At 43.4% G+C, this 14688-nt stretch overlaps 1 protein-coding gene across 1 annotated transcript in view; it reads right to left on the bottom strand.

The window, feature by feature from the left end:
* The window catches only part of kmt2ca (lysine (K)-specific methyltransferase 2Ca), a 297312-nt gene that overhangs the window by 191521 nt on the left and 91103 nt on the right, over nt 1-14688 (bottom strand). The window contains exon 3 of the mRNA XM_052484247.1: nt 14031-14119. Within this exon, the coding sequence (XP_052340207.1) occupies nt 14031-14119 (89 nt within the window). The remainder of the gene's footprint in view (nt 1-14030; nt 14120-14688) is intronic.

Raw genomic sequence — 14688 nt, 5'->3', positions numbered from 1 at the left:
AAGTTGTGGACAGAACTGAAAAAGTGTGTGCGAGCAAGGTTTCCCACAAACCTAACTCAGTTATACCAGCTCTGTCAGAAGGAATGGGCCAAAATTCACCCAACTTATTGAGGGAAGCTTGTGGAAGGCTACCCGAAATGTTTGACCCAAATTAAACTATTTAAAGGCAATGCTACCAAATACTAATTTAGTAAACTTCTGACCCACTGGGAATGTGATGAAAGAAATAAAAGCTGAAATAAAATCACTCCACTATTATTCTGACATTTACCATTCTTAAAATAAAGACAGGAAATTTTACTAGGATTAAATGTCAGGAATCGTGAAAAACAGAGTTTAAATGTATTTGGCTACGGTGTATGTAATCTTCCGACTTCAACTCTATATACTGAGATCACGTGATACTTAATGTGATACCTGGGTGACATCTAACTAATCATATGACTTCTGAAGGTAATTGGTTGTACCAAATCTTATTTAGGGGCTTCATAGCAAAGGGTGTGAGTACATATGCACGCACCACTTTTCAGTTTTTTACATTTTGAAACAAGTTATTTTTTAAATTTCTCTTCAGCAATTTGGAATATTTTGTGTATGCCCATTACATGAAATTCAATTAAAAATCCATTTAAAATTACAGGTTGTAATGCAACTAAATTGGAAGAACACCAAGGGGGATGAATACTTTTGCAAGGCACTATACCTAGAGAGTTTGTATCTATATTCTTTGAGGCTGTCTATTTACCTACACAAACAGATGCTGGCACAAAGACCGTACTCACTGAGCTGTATAAGGCCATACGCAAAGAGGAAAATGCTCATACAGAGGCGGAGCACCTAGTGGCCGGGGACTTTGATTCAGGGAAACTTAAATCCAGCAAGTTAAATGTGCAACCAGAGGGGAGAAAAATACAAATGCTTTTTTAAAACTCTAGAGCACCTTTATTCCACATACAGAGGTGAGTACAAAGCTCTCCCTCACCCTCCATTTGGCAAATCTGACCATAATTCTATCCTCCAAGCAAGAATTTAAAGCACAAAGCACTAGGGACCCTGTCAAAAAAAAAGGGGGTCAGATGAAGCAGATGCTAAACTACAGGACTGTTTTGCTAGCACAGAATGGAATATGTTCAGGGATTATTCTGATGGCATTGAGGAATACACCACATCAGTCATTGGCTTCATCAATAAGTGCATCAATGATGTTGTCCCCACAGTGACTGTAAATACATACCCCAACCAGAAGTCATGGATAACAGGCAACATCCACACTGAGCTAAAGGGTAGAGCTGCCGCTTTCAAGGAGGGGGACCTTAACCTGGAAGCTTATAACAAATCCCGCTATGCCCTCAAACGACCCATCAATACAGGACTAAGATCGAATCGTACTACACCAGCTCTAATGCTCCTCGGATGTGACAGGGCTTGCAAACTATAACAGACTTCAAAAAGGTAAGCACAGCCGAGAGCTGCCCAGTGACACAAGCCTACCAGATGAGCTAAATTAATGATATGCTTGTTTCGAGGCAAGTAACACTGAAACATGCATGAGAGCATCAGCTGTTCCAGACAACTGTATGATCACACTCTCCGCAGCCAATGTGAGGAAGACCGTTAAACAGGTCAACATTCACAAGGCCGCAGGGCCAGACTGATTACCACTATGTGTATTCCAAGCATGCGCTGACCAACTGTCAAGTGTCTTCACTGACATTTTCAACCTCACCCTGTCAATCTGTAATACCCACGTTTCAAGCAGACCACCATACTCCCTGTGCCCAAAAACACCAAGGTAACCTGCCTAAATGACAACCGACCAGTAGCACTCACGTCTGTAGCCATGAAATGCTCTGAAAGGCTGGTCATGGCTCACATCATAATCCTAGAAACCCGACACCCACTCTAATTTGCATACCGCCCCAAAAGATACACAGATTTTGCATTCTTTATTGCACTCTACATTGCCCTTTCATATCTATGTGAGAATGCTATTTATTGACTACAGCTCACTGTTCAAAATTATAGTGCCCCAAAGCTCATCACTAAGCTAAGGACCCTGGGACTTGACATCTCCCTCTGCAACTGGATGCTGGACTTCCTGACGGGCCGCCCACAGGTAGTAAGGGTAGGTAACAACACATCCACCATGCTGATCCTCAACACGGGGGCCCCTCAGGGGTGTGTGCTCAGTCCCCTCCTGTTCTCCCAGTTCACTCATGACTGCACAGCCAGGCACTACTCCAACACCATCATTAAGTTGGCCGATGACACAACAGTGGTAGGCCTGATCAACGACAATGACGAGACAGCCTATAGGAAGGAGGTCAGAGACCTGGCCGAGTGGTAAAAGGATAACAACCTCTCCCCTCAAAGTGATCAAGACAAAGGCGATGATTGTGGACTCCAGGAAAAGGAGGACTGAGCACGCCCCAATTCACAACGACAGGGCTGTAGTGGAGAAGGCTGAGAGCTATAAGTTCCAACAAACTTTCATGGTCCAAGCACACCAAGACAGTCGTAAAGAGGGCACGACAAAACCTATTCCCCCTCAGGAGATTGAAAAGAATTGGCATGGGTCCTAAGATCCTCAAAAAGGTTCTACAGCTGCACCGTCAAGAGCATCTCGACAGGTTGCATCACTGCCTGGTATGTCAACTACCCGGACTCCGACCGCAAGGCACTACAGAGGGTAGTGAGTACGGCCCCACTGGGGCCAAGCTTCCTTCCATCCAGGACCTCTAAACCAGGCGGTGTCAGAGGAATGCCCTAAAAATTGTCAAAGACTTCAGCCACCCTAGTCATAGGACTGTTCTCTCTGCTACCGCATGGCAAGCAGTAGAAGAGCGCCAAGTCTATCTAGGTCCAAGAGGCTTCTAAACAGCATCTACCCCCAAGCCATAAGACTCCTGAACATCTAATGAAATGACTACCCAGACTATTTGCATCATGCTCCACCTTTTAAGCTGCTGCTACTCTGCTATTATCCTTGCATGGTCACTTTACTTCTACCGACATGTACATATTACTTAAATTACCTCGACTAACCGGTTCCCCTGCACCGGTACCCCCTGTATATAGCCTCACTATTGTTATTTTACTACTGCTCCATTATTTGTTTTAGTTTTTTTTCATAAAACTGCATTGTTGGTTAAGGGCTTGTGGCTGTTCCACTGGATGTCATAAGGTGAATGCACCAATTTGTAAGTCGCTCTGGATAAGAGCGTCTGCTAAATGACTTAAATGTTTAAATGTTAAAAGTAAGCATTTCACTGTAAGGTCTACACCAGTTGTAGGTCGCCCTGGTAGAATGATAAATTGTATCCATCGAGTGGGCATATGTTTTGCAAACAACAAAAGAAACGCGAGCCAACTGCCTCTTGCTAGTTGCCCAATTGAATGACATTAATTGTTTTATCTCTAACGTAGTCTCCTGCTGTGGTGTAAAAATTGTTGTGGACTTATATGGAATATCACATTTTTAAGCCCGCCCCCCCACAACCCTCAGTCAGGAATTCATAAAACAATCAAATCACTTGATCCACCTTTTGCTCAGCTGTGACACTTGAAAACACACACACACAAAGTTTGGACAGACCTACTCATTCAAGGGGATTTTATTTGTACAATTTCCTACATTGTAGGATAATAGTGAAGACATCAAAACTATGAAATAACACATATGGAATCATGTAGTAACTGAAAAAATGTTAAACTAATCAAAATAGATTTTAGATTAACCACCCCTTGCCTTGACAGCTTTGCACACTCTTGGCATTCTCTCATCCAGCTTCATGAGGTAGTCACGTGGAATGCATTTCAATTAACAGGTGTGCCTTGTTCAAAGTTTAATTTGTGGAATTATTTCCTTTTTTAACCTCTCTGGGACCGTTCGGGACGTGAGCGTCCCACCTCTCAACAGCCAGTGAAATTGCAGGGCGCCAAATTCAAAACAACAGAAATCCCATAATTAAAATTCCTCAAACATCGAAGTATTTTACACCATTTTATAGACAAACTTCTCGTTAATCCACAGTGTCTGATTTCAAAAACGCTTTTTGGCAAAAGCACAACACATTATGTTAGGTCAGCAACTAGTCACAGAAAGCAGTCAACCATTTTCCAACCAAAGAGAGGAGTCATAAAAAGCAGAAATATAGATAAAATGAATCACTAACATTTGATGATCTTCATCAGATGACACTCATAGGACTTCATGTTACACAATACATGTATGTTTTGTTCGGTAAAGTTCATATTTATATCAAAAAATCTGAGTTTACATTGGCGTGTTACGTTCAGTAGTTCCAAAACATCCAATGATTTTGCAGAGAGCCACATCAACTTTACGGAAATACTCATAATAAACATTGATAAAAGATACAAGTGTATTGCATGGAATTTTAGATCCACTTCTCCTTAATGCATCCGCTTGTGTCAGATTTTTTTTTTACTTTACCGAAAAAGCACACCATGCTATAATATGAGTAGAGCGCTCAGAGCCCATACATATATCCACCATGTTGTGGAGTCAACATTAATCAGAATAGCATTATAAATATTCACTTACCTTTGATGATCTTCATCAGAATGCACTCCCAGGAATCCCAGTTCCACAATAAATGTTTGTTTAGTTCGATAATGTCCATAATTTATGTCAAAATAGCTCCTTTTGTTAGCGCGTTCAGTCCAGTAATCCATTCATAAAGCGTGTTCACTAGTTTCAGACGAAAAGTCAAAAAAGCTCCGTTACAGTTAGTAGAAACACATCAAACGATGTATAGAATCAATCTTCAGGATGTTTTTTACATAAATCTTCAATAATGTTCCAACTGGACAATTCCTTTGTCTTCAGAAATGAAGTGGAACGAGAGCTACCTTTCATGCGAGCGCGCGAGACTGAGCAAGTGGCACTCTGCCAGACCACTCACTCAAAGAGCACTTATGAGCCCCTCCTTTAGAGTAGAAGCATCAAACACATTTCTAAAGATTGTTGACATTTAGTGGAAGCCGTAGGAAGTGCAAAATTACCAATATCCCACTGTGTATTCGATAGGGGCTAAGGTCAAAAACTACAAACCTCAGATTTCCCACTTCCTGGTTGGATTTTTTTCAGGTTTTTGCCTGCCATGTTATACTCACAGACATCATTCAAACAGTTTTAGAAAGAGTTTTCTATCCAAATCTACTAATTATATGCATACTCTAGCTTTAATGGCTGAGTAGCAGGCAGCTTAATTTGGGCACGCTTTTCATCCAAAATTCCCAATACTGCCCCCTACCCCAAAGAAGTTGTGTTGTGACAAGGTAGGGGTGGTATAAAGAAGATAGCCCTATTTGGTAAATAGATAGCATTCTGCATAAATAAGATGGAATAAAAACAAGACAGTATTAAAATATAGGCCTTAACATACAGGCCAATATTGTGGAAAAGGGAGACAACTCAGTGTGGTACAAGTAGAACAGGGACCTCATGCCCTTTTGACACGGACTCAGCCTAAATTACTTTCAGTTTAAGTCTTTGTGGGGGGAGGGGGGCTAGGAAAATCCCACGACAAAAGCCCAGAGGCCCCGAAGTGTAATTAATAGCCAGGAAATTAATCTTCGGCAAGCAGCTTTTGTGGAGGGGGAGGATAAAAAGCTGTCACATGTCTCGTGGACATGATTGAGTCGTTCAAAGACTGGGTGCCTTGAACCTTAAGCCACCCTTGTTAGAAGGGTGTGTGTGTGTGTGTGTGTGTGTGTGTGTGTGTGTGTGTGTGTGTGTGTGTGTGTGTGTGTGTGTGGGGGAGAAGGGCACGTTAGGTCACTTTTTGGAAGTGGAACAGATCAAGTGATGCTAATGATGTTTGCTGGTGTGATCGTCTTCGAGGGCCCTAGGGAACAAGTACAATGAGGGCGGGACAAGCCACAGAGCCTTGGGTGGCCAAAGATTAGGTAAGCGGTTGGCTAAATTTAGCCCCAGGCTTTGACATGATCTCATTCTGCATTGGGGAAAACTAGGTGAATCTCATTGAATAGTAGTGATTGTGAAAAAATATATACAGTTACTTATCGGGATATTATTTGATGATATATCGTATCAACAATATCGCAATATTTTTGCGCCAGTTGGCTGTATTTTTCCTTCATAGCTTGTTTTTTTAAATAGGGAGCCAAATTTGTTTTCAGCACTTTTATTTCCATGACCGATCTAAACTTCTCATGGCTCTGTCTCTCTGCAGCAGGCATATGGTGATGTCAAATCAAAATAAAATCAGTGTAACGATTCACAATACATATTGTAATCGGCACCAAAGTATTGTCATAATATCATGAGGTCCCAGGAAATTCACCAGCCCTAATGACTAGGCATGGGTCTCAATACCAATTAATTTCTTCCTCCCCTATCAGGCCTTACCATAAACAACTGTCTAGAAGTGGTCTGAGTGGAAAGGGAAAAAGTGAAAACTAGCTGAGAGGTTTGGAAGTCTTTATTTTCACTCTATTCATTGATTTACCACCTGGTGATCTTACCAGGCAAGCTGAAACTCCACCATGCAAAACCTGCCGATTAGAAGGCCCTCGGTAAATTGTATTTTCAACCAGCAACTATCAGGAAATGACACTGATCACACTTTTAAAAAGTGTTGATGAAACTAACTGTTGTACAATATGATACAAAACACAGGAATAACAAATGTGACTGCCCTGGGCATTTTAACCTAATGCTCATGGAGGAGAGGACCTAAGGATAAGGAAACCGCTTTACACTTTTGAGAGGCCCCCCGTGACAGCAGCACAAATGCAGTTAAAATTACTTGGACTTCATTTCTCTTTCTGTTGCATTTGCCAAGATTGTGAAACCATTTACAGGTCATCAAAATGCCAGCAGCGAAAAGCAAAGCCTCACTACACAGCTAACAGGGGCGTTGACTGCATTCTAAAATATTAGACCATCCTCTGGCAGTCGATTTGCATAATGCATTATTCGAATAGGGGCTTGTTTTCCAATAAAGCCGCATCTACAGACATATCGGGTCAGAAATGTTTGGGGATGTGCACGGTGGGCAGGAGGGACCCCCGCGGACAGCAGCTGCAGATGGCTTTGTAAACATCCCATAACAAACCACAAACTAAGCCTACATTTTGGATCTGCAGACATACAAGTATGAACTTGCCTTTAGTGATCTAACTTTTAGTAATGGACACCTCGCGGGGGAAAACTTATGGATACCCTTCAAGTAGTCTGTATTGAGAACTCGATCGTGCAACAGCTCTAAAGAACTAAGGCCTATTGATAAAAGAGGTATTTGATAAAAGGATCAAATCGAATACCAACACCCGACTATCAGCCTAAACAAACACAAAAATAAAAACAACGACACACAATTATTTAAAGAGGAACACGCATGAAGGTACACACACAAACTCATATAGTAAACCATGAAAGCACACACTGATACAGGCATGTACAGGTAGCTGCCTACATAAAGGAAACATCAACATAAAGTGTCTTAATAGGGTGTTGGACAACCACAAGCCAGAACAGCTTCAATGCACCTTGACATAGATTCTACAAGTGTCCTCTACTGGGGGAGGGGATGCGAAACCATTTTCCACAAGACATTCCATTATTTGGTGTTTTGCTGATGGTGGAGGAAAACGCTGTCTCAGACGTCACTTCATAAATCTCACGCAAGTGTTTAATTGGGTTTAAATATGGTGATTGGGACGGCCATGGCATATGGTTTACAACGTTTTCATTCTCATCAAACCATTTAGTAACGGGTCCTCCAGAGTGGCACAGCGGTCTAAGGCACAGCATCGCAGTGCTTGAGGCGTCACCAGAGAGCCAGGTTCAATCCCGGGCTGTGTCGCAGCCGGCCGCGACCGGGAGACCCATGAGGTGGCACACAATGGGCCCAGCGTAGTCTGGGTTAGGGGGAGGGTTTGGCCGGCCAGGATGTCCTCGCCCCATCGCACTGTACTGACTCGTGGCGGGCCGGGCGCATGCACAGTGAGCTGACTCCACACTCCAAGACTGCTTCCAGCACGTGGACTGGAATATGTTTCGTATTGCGTCAGATAAGAACATTGACGAATACGCTGATTCGGTGTGCGAGTTCATTAGAACGTGCGTTGAAGATGTCATTCCCATAGCAACGATTAAAACAAACAACCCTAACCAGAAACCGTGGATTGATGGCAGCATTCGCGTGAAACTGAAAGCGCGAACCACTGCTTTTAATCAGGGCAAGGTGTCTGGTAACATGCCCGAATACAAACAGTGCAGCTATTCCCTCCGCAAGGCTATCAAACAAGCTAAGCGTCAGTACAGAGACAAAGTAGAATCTCAATTCAACGGCTCAGACACAAGAGGCATGTGGCAGGGTCTACAGTCAATCACGGACTACAGGAAGAAATCCAGCCCAGTCACGGACCAGGATGTCTTGCTCCCAGGCAGACTAAATAACTTTTTTGCCCGCTTTGAGGACAATACAGTGCCACTGACACGGCCTGCAACGAAAACATGCGGTCTCTCCTTCACTGCAGCCGAGGTGAGTAAGACATTTAAACGTGTTAACCCTCGCAAGGCTGCAGGCCCAGACGGCATCCCCAGAGCGCCCTCAGAGCATGCGCAGACCAGCTGGCCGGTGTGTTTACGGACATATTCAATCAATCCCTATACCAGTCTGCTGTTCCCACATGCTTCAAGAGGGCCACCATTGTTCCTGTTCCCAAGAAAGCTAAGGTAACTGAGCTAAACGACTACCGTCATCATGAAGTGCTTTGAGAGACTAGTCAAGGACCATATCACCTCCACCCTACCTGACACCCTAGACCCACTCCAATTTGCTTACCGCCCAAATAGGTCCACAGACGATGCAATCTCAACCACACTGCACACTGCCCTAACCCATCTGGACAAGAGGAATACCTATGTGAGAATGCTGTTCATCGACTACAGCTCGGCATTCAACACCATAGTACCCTCCAAGCTCGTCATCAAGCTCGAGACCCTGGGTCTCGACCCCGCCCTGTGCAACTGGGTACTGGACTTCCTGACATGCCGCCCCCAGGTGGTGAGGGTAGGTAACAACATCTCCTCCCCTCTGATCCACTGGGGCCCCACAAGGGTGCGTTCTGAGCCCTCTCCTGTACTCCCTGTTCACCCACGACTGCGTGGCCATGCACGCCTCCAACTCAATCATCAAGTTTGTGGACGACACAACAGTGCTAGGCTTGATTACCAACAACAACGAGATGGCCTACAGGGAGGAGGTGAGGGCCCTCGGAGTGTGGTGTCAGGAAAATAACCTCACACTCAACGTCAACAAAACTAAGGAGATGATTGTGGACTTCAGGAAACAGCAGAGGGAACACCCCCCTATCCACATCGATGGAACAGTAGTGGAGAGGGTAGCAAGTTTTAAGTTCCTCGGCATACACATCACAGACAAACTGAATTGGTCCACTCACACAGACAGCATCGTGAAGAAGGCACAGCAGCGCCTCTTCAACCTCAGGAGGTTGAAGAAATTCGGCTTGTCACCAAAAGCACTCACAAACTTCTACAGATGCACAATCGAGAGCATCCTGGCGGGCTGTATCACCGCCTGGTACGGCAACTGCTCCGCCCTCAACCGTAAGACTCTCCAGAGGGTAGTGAGGTCTGCACAACGCATCACCGGGGGCAAACTACCTGGCCTCCAGGACACCTACACCACCCGATGTTACAGGAAGGCCATAAAGATCATCAAGGACATCAACCACCCGAGCCACTGCCTGTTCACCCTGCTATCATCCAGAAGTCGAGGTCAGTACAGGTGCATCAAAGCTGGGACCAAGAGAATGAAAAACAGCTTCTATCTCAAGGCCATCAGATTGTTAAACAGCCACCACTAACATTGAGTGGCCACTGCCAACACACTGACACTGACTCAACTCCAGCCACTTTAATAATGGGAATTGATGGGAATGTAAATATATCACTAGCCACTTTAAACAATGCTACCTTATATAATGTTACTTACCCTACATTATCCATCTCATATGCATACGTATATACTGTACTCTATATCATCGACTGCATCCTTATGTAATACATGTATCACTAGCCACTTTAACTATGCCACTTTGTTTACATACTCATCTCATATGTATATACTGCACTCAATACCATCTACTGTATCTTGCCTATGCTGCTCTGTAACATCACTCATTCATATATCCTTATGTACATATTCTTTATCCCCTTACACTGTGTATAAGACAGTAGTTTAGGAATTGTTAGTTAGATTACTTGTTGGTTATTACTGCATTGTCGGAACTAGAAGCACAAGCATTTCGCTACACTCGCATTAACATCTGCTAACCATGTGTATGTGACAAATAAATTTGATTTGATTTTAGTACAAAAAATAACCCAAAAAAAGTATATATAATATTTTTTTTTTTAAACATCACATTTACAGCAGCATTCAGACCCTTTACTCAGTACTTTGTTGAAGCACTTTTGGCAGCCTTGAGTCTTCTTGGGTATGACGCTACAAGTTTGGGAAACGTGTATTTGGGGAGTTTATCCCAATCTTCTCGGCAACCTGTCAGGTCAGATGGGGAGCATTGATACACTAATATTTTCAGGTCTCTCCAGAGATGTTCGATCTGGTTCAAGTCCAGGCTTTGGCTGGGCCACTCAAGGACATTCAGAGACTTGCCCCGAAACCACTCCTCCGTTGTCTTGGCTGTGTGCTTAGGGTCATTGGAAGATGAACCTTCGCTCCAGTCTGAAATCCTGAATGCTCTGGAGCAAGTTTTCATCAAGGATCTCACTGTACTTAGCTCCGTTCATCTTTCCCTCAATCCCGACTAGCCTCCCTGTCCCTGAAAAACATCCCCACAGCATGATGCTGCCACCACCATGCTTCACAGTAGGGATGGTGCCAGGTTTCCTCCAGACGTGATGCTTGGCATTCAGGCCAAAGGTGTCAATTTAGGTTTCATCACACCAGAGAATCTTGTTTCTCATGGTCTGAGAGTCTTCAGGTGCCTTTTGGCAAACTCCAAGTGGGCTGTCATGTGCCTTTTACTGAGGAGTGGCTTCCGTCTGGCCACTACCATAAAGGCCTGATTGGTGGAGAGGGTTATCCTTTTGGAAGATTCTCCCATCTACACAGAGGAACTCTGACCAACGCCCTTCTCCCCTGATTGCTCAGTTTGGCCGGGCAGACAGCTCTTGGAGTCTTGGTGGTTCTAAACTTCTTCCATTTAAGAATGATGGAGGCCACTGTGTTCTTGGGGACCTTTAATCTTGCAGCCATTTTTGTTTTTTGCTCTGACTTGCACGGTAAACTGTGGGAACTTATATAGACCAATGAGTGATTGAATGCCACCATAGGAGATGGCTGTCGTTTTACAGGCTCCCAACCAATTGAGCTAAAATCCCAGTCATTTGCGAGAAGAGACAGAGATATCAGGGACGTAGGTCGGGGTGTCTTGGAAGAATCCAACGGAGAGTGGGTTATCCGCCTCGACCATCAGTTCTATTCGACAATGTGCAATCATTGGATAATAAAATGGATGAGCTCCGATCAAAACTAATCTACCAACGGGACATTAAAAACTAATATGTTATGTTTCACGAGTCGTGGCTGAATGAAGGCATGGAAAACATACAGCTGGCTGGGTTTTCCATGCATTGGCAATATAGAACAGCTGCCTTCTGTAACACAAGGGGTGGCGGTCTGTGTCTCCATTTGTAAATAACAGCTGGTGCATGAACTCGAAGGAAGTCTTGAGGTTTTGATCGTCTGATGTGAGAAAGACCTTTAAAACAGGTCAACATTCACAAGGCTGCAGAGCCAGTATCTCATGATAAGCTGTAGACCACACTATTTACCAAGAGAGCTTATCTATATTTTTTTCATGGCTGTCAATTTACCAGCACTAAGACGGCACTCAACGAGCTGTATAAGGACATAAGCAAACAGGTAAATGCTCATGCAGAGGCGGCGCTCCTAGTTTCCCAGGGACTTTAATGCAGGGAAACTTACATCCACTTTATATAATTTGTTACATGTGCAACCAGAGGGGAAAATAACTCTACCACCTTCACTCCGCACAGAGACGAGTACAAAAGCTCTCCCTACAATTGGCAAATCTGACCAAAACTCCATCCTCCCGATTCTTGCTTACAAGCAAAACCTAAAACAGGAAGTACCAGTGACTCGCTCAATAAGAAAGTGGTCAGATGACGCAGATGCTAAGCTACAGGAGTGTTTTGCTAGCATAGACTGTAAAATGTTCCGGGATTCTTTTCCGATGGAATTGAAGAGTACACCACATCAGTCACTGGGTTCATCAATAAGTGCTTTGATGACGTCGTCCCCATAGTGACCATACGTACATACTAGAGGTCGACCGATTAATCGGAATGGACGATTAATTAGGGCCGATATCAAGTTTTCATAACAATCAGAAATCTGTATTTTTGGGCGCCGATTTTATTATTTAAAAAAAAAGAGTTTATTTTTTATACCTTTATTTAACTAGGCAAGTCAGTTAAGAACTCATTCTTATTTTCAATAAAGGCCTAGGAACGATGGGTTAACTGCCACGTTCAGGGGCAGAACGACAGATTTTCACCTTGTCAGCTCGGGAGATCCAACCTTGCAACCTTACAGTTAACTAGTCCAACGCAATAACGACCTGCCTCTCTCTCGTTGCACTCCACAAGGAGACTGCCTGTTACGCGAATGCAGTAAGCCAAGGTAAGTTGCTAGCTAGCATTAAACTTATCTTTAAAAAAACAATCAATCATAATCACTAGTTAACTACACATGGTTGATGATATTTCTAGATATTATCTAGCGTGTCCTGCATTGCATATAATCTGACTGAGCATACAAGCATACAAGTATCTGACTGAGCGGTGGTAGGCAGAAGCAGGCATGTAAACATTCATTCAAACAGCACTTTCGTGCGTTTTGCCAGCAGCTCTTCGTTGTAAATTGCGTTTTCAAAAGTCAGTAGTTGTTCCCCTTGCTCTGCATGGGTAAGGCTGCTTCGATGGTGGCTGTTGTCGTTGTGTTGCTGATTCGAGCCCAGGGAGGAGCGAGGAGAGGGACGGAAGCTATACTGTTACACTGGCAATACTAAAGTGCCTATAAGAATATCCAATAGTTAAAAGTTAATGAAATACAAATTGTATAGAGGGAAATAGTCCTATAATTCCTATAATAACTACAACCTAAAACTTCTTACCTGGGAATATTGAAGACTCATGTTAAAAGGACCCACCAACTTTCATATATTCTCATGTTCTGAGCAAGGAACCCCCCCATTTTTACGCTGCTGCTACTCTGTGTATTATCTATGCATCGTCACTTTATTACTGCCTCCATGTACATAATACCTCAATTACCTCAAATAACTGGCGCCCCCGCACACTGACTCTGTACCGGTATCCCCTGTTTATAGCCTCGCAACTGTTATTGTATTGTTGCTCTTTAATTATGTTATTTTTTTACTTCCGTTTATTTTAGTAAATAGTTTAACACTTATTTTTCTTAAACCTGCATTGTTGGTTAAGGGCTTGTAAGTAAGCATGTCACTGTAAGGTAAGTCTACACGGTTGTATTCGGCGCATGTGACAAATAAAAAATGTATTTGGTGTGCCTTTCCAGAATATGTCCAATCAATTGAACTTACCACAGGTGGACTCCAATCAAGGTTGTAGAAACATCTCAAGGATGGTCAATGGAAACAGAATGCATCATCGGGGTTCAATTTCGAGGCTCATAGCAAGGGGTCTGAATGCTTATGGTAATACGGTAGATTTTATAAATGTGCAAAAATGTCTAAAAACCTGTTTTCACCTTGCCATCGTGGGGTATTGTGTGTGTACTGATGAGGGTAAGAAAGTATTTTATCTATTTTAAAATAAAGCTGTAACGTAACTAAAAGTTGGGAAAAGTCAAGGTTTCTGAACACTTTCCTAATTCATTGTATACACAAACACATTTCCATAACAACCAAAACAGTCAGCTCACCCATCTCCTGCATGTTCTGGGCTTCAGTGGTTTCCCTCCCGTCCATGCTGTCCTCATCCTCAGCCTGGGACTGGCCTCTGCTACGACCCCTGAAAACACACAGGGGGAGAAAAGCAGTCATTGGTCTGATCTGCCTTTCAGGCTCTGCTCAAGGTAGTCCTGCATCAGGTTGGATACTCACAGTACCCACCGGGTGAGCAGCAATACATTTTTTTAAATAAAATGAATTCAACCTGTGGGCCGGCTCGCAGTTCAGAACAATTGCATTGCGGGTCAAAAACATTTAAATTCAAGATACACTTTTTAAAATCCCAGGAGCTTTTTGTGATGCAAATTCTACTCTGAGTGGCGATGCAGACATAAGGCTACCATGCAGATCAACCAGGCACAAATTGTGAAAATAAAAAGATATCGTTCTTAATTCATGGCTTGGTTTTCTTCTATCCAAAAGTTGAATAGACATGCAGACAAATTCATTAATGCACGACAGGCAAGTAGTAATAATAGATGTGTTTTGATGTCGGGTATCAGGTGGGGCTGTTGCTGGTGTGGCTCCAGAAAAACAGACCCATGCAGAACTTTAGCTCAAGGAGGAACAGCATTGTCATTCAGGTCTGCCGCACAGAATGAGGAGCTGCCATTTGAAGTAGGATGAACA

The sequence above is a fragment of the Oncorhynchus keta genome, chromosome 28, assembly GCF_023373465.1.
Source record: "Oncorhynchus keta strain PuntledgeMale-10-30-2019 chromosome 28, Oket_V2, whole genome shotgun sequence".
NCBI classification, from domain to species: domain Eukaryota; kingdom Metazoa; phylum Chordata; class Actinopteri; order Salmoniformes; family Salmonidae; genus Oncorhynchus; species Oncorhynchus keta.
This window is presented reverse-complemented; position numbering and strand designations above follow the sequence as displayed.